This window comes from Neolamprologus brichardi, chromosome 19, assembly GCF_056152115.1.
Source record: "Neolamprologus brichardi isolate AB-2024 chromosome 19, ASM5615211v1, whole genome shotgun sequence".
Classification (NCBI taxonomy): domain Eukaryota; kingdom Metazoa; phylum Chordata; class Actinopteri; order Cichliformes; family Cichlidae; genus Neolamprologus; species Neolamprologus brichardi.
Window position 1 is genome coordinate 403,647 of NC_142122.1, and position 3,854 is coordinate 407,500.

General features: G+C 50.0%; 1 protein-coding gene across 8 annotated transcripts in view; it reads right to left on the reverse strand.

Annotated features, from left to right (window-relative positions):
• Nucleotides 1–1,208: 1,208 nt before the first annotated feature.
• Nucleotides 1,209–3,854, reverse strand: part of kiaa0586 (KIAA0586 ortholog) — a 29,564-nt gene continuing 26,918 nt past the window's right edge. For 7 of the 8 annotated variants that reach the window (XM_035911965.2, XM_006800595.3, XM_035911967.2 and 4 more), the window contains one exon: nt 1,209–1,418. In XM_035911965.2, the coding sequence (XP_035767858.2) occupies nt 1,273–1,418 (146 nt within the window). In that variant the 3' untranslated portion in view covers nt 1,209–1,272. Of the gene's footprint in view, nt 1,419–1,501 lie in introns of all 8 variants that reach the window. The other variant, XR_015716954.1, reaches the window with a different exon arrangement.

A 3,854-nucleotide genomic window follows, 5' to 3' on the forward strand; every position in this document is an offset into this window, starting at 1 on the left:
TTCTCACTGATGGAAGGAGGTTTTGGCTCAAAATCTCACGATACTTGGCCCCATTCATTCTGTCCTGAACACGGATCAGTCGTCCTGTCCCCTTGGCAGAAAAACAGCCCCATAGCATGATGTTTCCACCCCCATGCTTCACAGTAGGTATGGTGTTCTTGGGATGCAACTCAGTATTCTTCTTCCTCCAAACACGACGAGTTGAGTTTATACCAAAAAGTTCTACTTTGGTTTCATCTGACCACATGACATTCTCCCAATCCTCTGCTGTATCATCCATGTGCTCTCTGGCAAACTTCAGACGGGCCTGGACATGCACTGGCTTCAGCAGCGGAACACGTCTGGCACTGCGGGATTTGATTCCCTGCCGTTGTAGTGTGTTACTGATGGTGACCTTTGTTACTTTGGTCCCAGCTCTCTGCAGGTCATTCACCAGGTCCCCCCGTGTGGTTCTGGGATCTTTGCTCACCGTTCTCATGATCATTTTGACCCCACGGGATGAGATCTTGCGTGGAGCCCCAGATCGAGGGAGATTATCAGTGGTCTTGTATGTCTTCCATTTTCTGATGATTGCTCCCACAGTTGATTTTTTCACACCAAGCTGCTTGCCTATTGTAGATTCACTCTTCCCAGTCTGGTGCAGGTCTACAATTCTTTTCCTGGTGTCCTTCGAAAGCTCTTTGGTCTTGGCCATGGCGGAGTTTGGAGTCTGACTGGTTGAGGCTGTGGACAGGTGTCTTTTATACAGATGATGAGGTCAAACAGGTGCCATTCATACAGGTAACGAGTGGGGGACAGAAAAGCTTCTTACAGAAGACGTTACAGGTCTGTGAGAGCCAGGGATTTTCCTTGTTTGAGGTGACCAAATACTTATTTTCCACCCTGATTTACGAATAAATTCTTTAAAAATCCTACCATGTGAATTCATGGATTTTTTTTTCACATTCTGTCTCTCACAGTTGAAGTGTACCTCTGGTGCAAATTACTGACCTCTGTCATCATTTTAAGTGGTGGAACTTGCACAATCGGTGACTGACTAAATACTTTTTTGCCCCACTGTATATCTAACATTATTAGAGTCTCAGAGAATAAACTCAGGAGGTGTTTTATTAATGTTCACGTGTCTCTTTGGGTTTTTGTTTCTTTGGTTAAGTGTAGCATTAAGCTTTTATTGCTGTGAGCAAATTTTAAAAGTGAAGTTATTATAACATCTGTTTGGTTTCCATCAGACTTTATTTATTTGAAATGAGTTGAAATATAAAAATATTCTTTTTAAAAAACATCGCTGGTGGAGGAATCTGAGTCTGCCGCCGCACTGACCGACGCCTCCATCACCTCCTCCTCCTCCTCCGGAGGTCTCACGGCGGGCAGGTGGGCGCCCATCTTCCTGCTTCCTCCCTCCTCCTCCTGCTGTCGAGCTGCAGATACAAACACATAAGACGACTTCAGCTGCGTCCACACAGGAAGCTGGGCCCGCCCACGCTGCTGTTATTACACTCACGTGGTGCGAGCAGAATCTGCAGCTCAACGTGGCAAAGACCAAGGAACTGATCGTGGACTCCAGGAAACACTGACCCCTGTTTCAGTCCAGCGGGTCAGTGTTGAGGCAATAAATGCCTCGGAGTGCACACTGAGAATAAACTGGACTTACAGGACAGAGTCGTCTCTATTTTCTGAGGCGACTGAGGTCCTTCAACATCTGTCGGACAACGCTCAGGATTTTCTACGAGTCTGTTGTGGTCAGTGCTTCCCTCTACACTGTTGCATGCTGGGGCAGCACGTTGAAGGTTGCTGATGAGGCCAGCAATGTTGTGGGGATGGAGCTGGACTCTGTTAGGGTGGTGCTGCAGAGGCCATTGTTGTCCAGGATAAAGACAATGTTGGATCACACCTCCCACCCACTCATGACGTGCTGGTCAGTCACAGGAGCTCAGTGAGAGACTGAGATTACCCATAATGCACCACTGAACGACACAGGAAATCATTCCTGCCTGTGGCTACAACTCCTCCACCCAACACACTGTTTACTGCTACAGCTACACCTTTGTTGCACACGCTCGTCTTTCTTATTCAGATATTTATTAGTGACTCATATGTTTTTGTTTTTGTTTATACTGGAGCACTGTAAACAACAGAACTCGTCCCGCTGTTGAAGGTGTTGAACTTTTTTGACCTCTGTGAGTCACTTCCTGTCGACGGCGCTTCTTCCTGCTGAATCTTTTATTCTGGAGAGCAGCTTTGCATGACTCCATTAGGAATAAACTCCTCAGCTCCTCCCCCTTTAACCTAGCCTTCTTCTGACTGGCTGACCTCTGGAAGCCTGCAGAGGGGCAGCACTCGGAGCTGCAGTCTTCATATCTGCTGAGTGAGTAAAGCGTTTACATAACGCACCGACATCAGAGCACTGTGAAAGAGGCTCGCTGAGGTCACAGCCGAGCAGCACGGCGCTCGAGGCGAGGAAGAGGAGGTGAGGAGAAACGCTGTGACGCGTCCGTTTCCTTCTGCCGGCTCGTGAGGTTCGTCTGAAGCCTGAGAGCAGCAGGAACTCGCTGACCCTGAGCCGCCACCAGGAGTGGAAAAGCAGCTGTGGGTTTCTGGGACACACTGAGCGGCTGTCTCCAGCAGGGAGGAGCCTGAAAGAGGAGACGGGAGGCGTGTGAGGAGCTGCAGGACACTGAGCTCACTGTGAGGAGGAGCCGCCATGATGGAGGTCTGGACGCCTCACTTCCTGTCCCTGAAAACGATTTATTTTTGTTTCAGTCACTGAATCGAACCCTCTGTGAAACTGCTGCTCCTCACTTCCTGTCACATGACTCCTGCCGCTGCGACGGGCGTTCAAACAGGACAACGAGCTCAGTGTGAGGACAGTAACGGCGCTGCCTGTGTGATGTCACAGAACGGCTCCTCCCCACCGCCGTTCAAATGCTCCTTTTAATTGCCTTAAAGGGGCGGAGCTAAGACCGCTTGTTTCACACAGCAGATGAGCCGAGACAAAGAAGGATTATTATGAACTGAGTCATGCAGAGCTGCTCTCACTGTGTCCAGAGATAAACCAATCAGAGCGAGTGGCCCGTGAGCCTGCGTCTCCATGGCGATCAAGACAGAGCCATCGCTACTACACATGCCTCCGTGAGCTGGTTGTCATAGTTACTGAGCATCTTCTAATTAAAGAGACGGTGGACCTGACGAACCTTCACACACACACACACAGATGTAAACACGTGCTCTGATTGGTCGGTGAAGCCTGCGCGCACACCAGCTGTGATATATTTCCATGACAACCAGAGCACAAAGAGAGAGGCTGGTGATGAGGTTCAGTTCTTCGTCCTCGTCTTCAGGCACGTTTCATTCACAGGAAGTGAACCGCAGCAGGCGCTGGTCGTATGATGTCACAACTGCCTCGCTGTTGAGATCTAAAGCTAGGAGAACACGCCCACGTGCTCCCATCCCCTCAGAGCGAGTGTTTGACCTGCTCAGCGTCCCGTTAAAAAGTTTCACCACCTGACACCTCGCCAAAGGAGGCGGAGTCAGACAGAAGCGTGCTCCTTCTTAAACACTTCACCCAACTCAGAGCGCCCCAGCTCGACGTCCGTGACCCATGTGATCAAATTCCAGATGTAATAAGAGAACATCTGGTCATGTAACACCGACCTGAGCGCCGCGCCGCCGTGCTGGGACGCCTCGGTGGCGTCTCGCCGCCGTGATGCGGCGTTTGTGTCGTGTTACAATCAGCATCACCAAATGTCCAACTTTAAAAGAATAAAAGCTGAAGAGCGAGGAGTCACCTGATCTCGCCAACAGCTGCGGCTCCCAGCAGGTCAGTTTCATACTGATCCACCTGTCAGGTGTTTCCT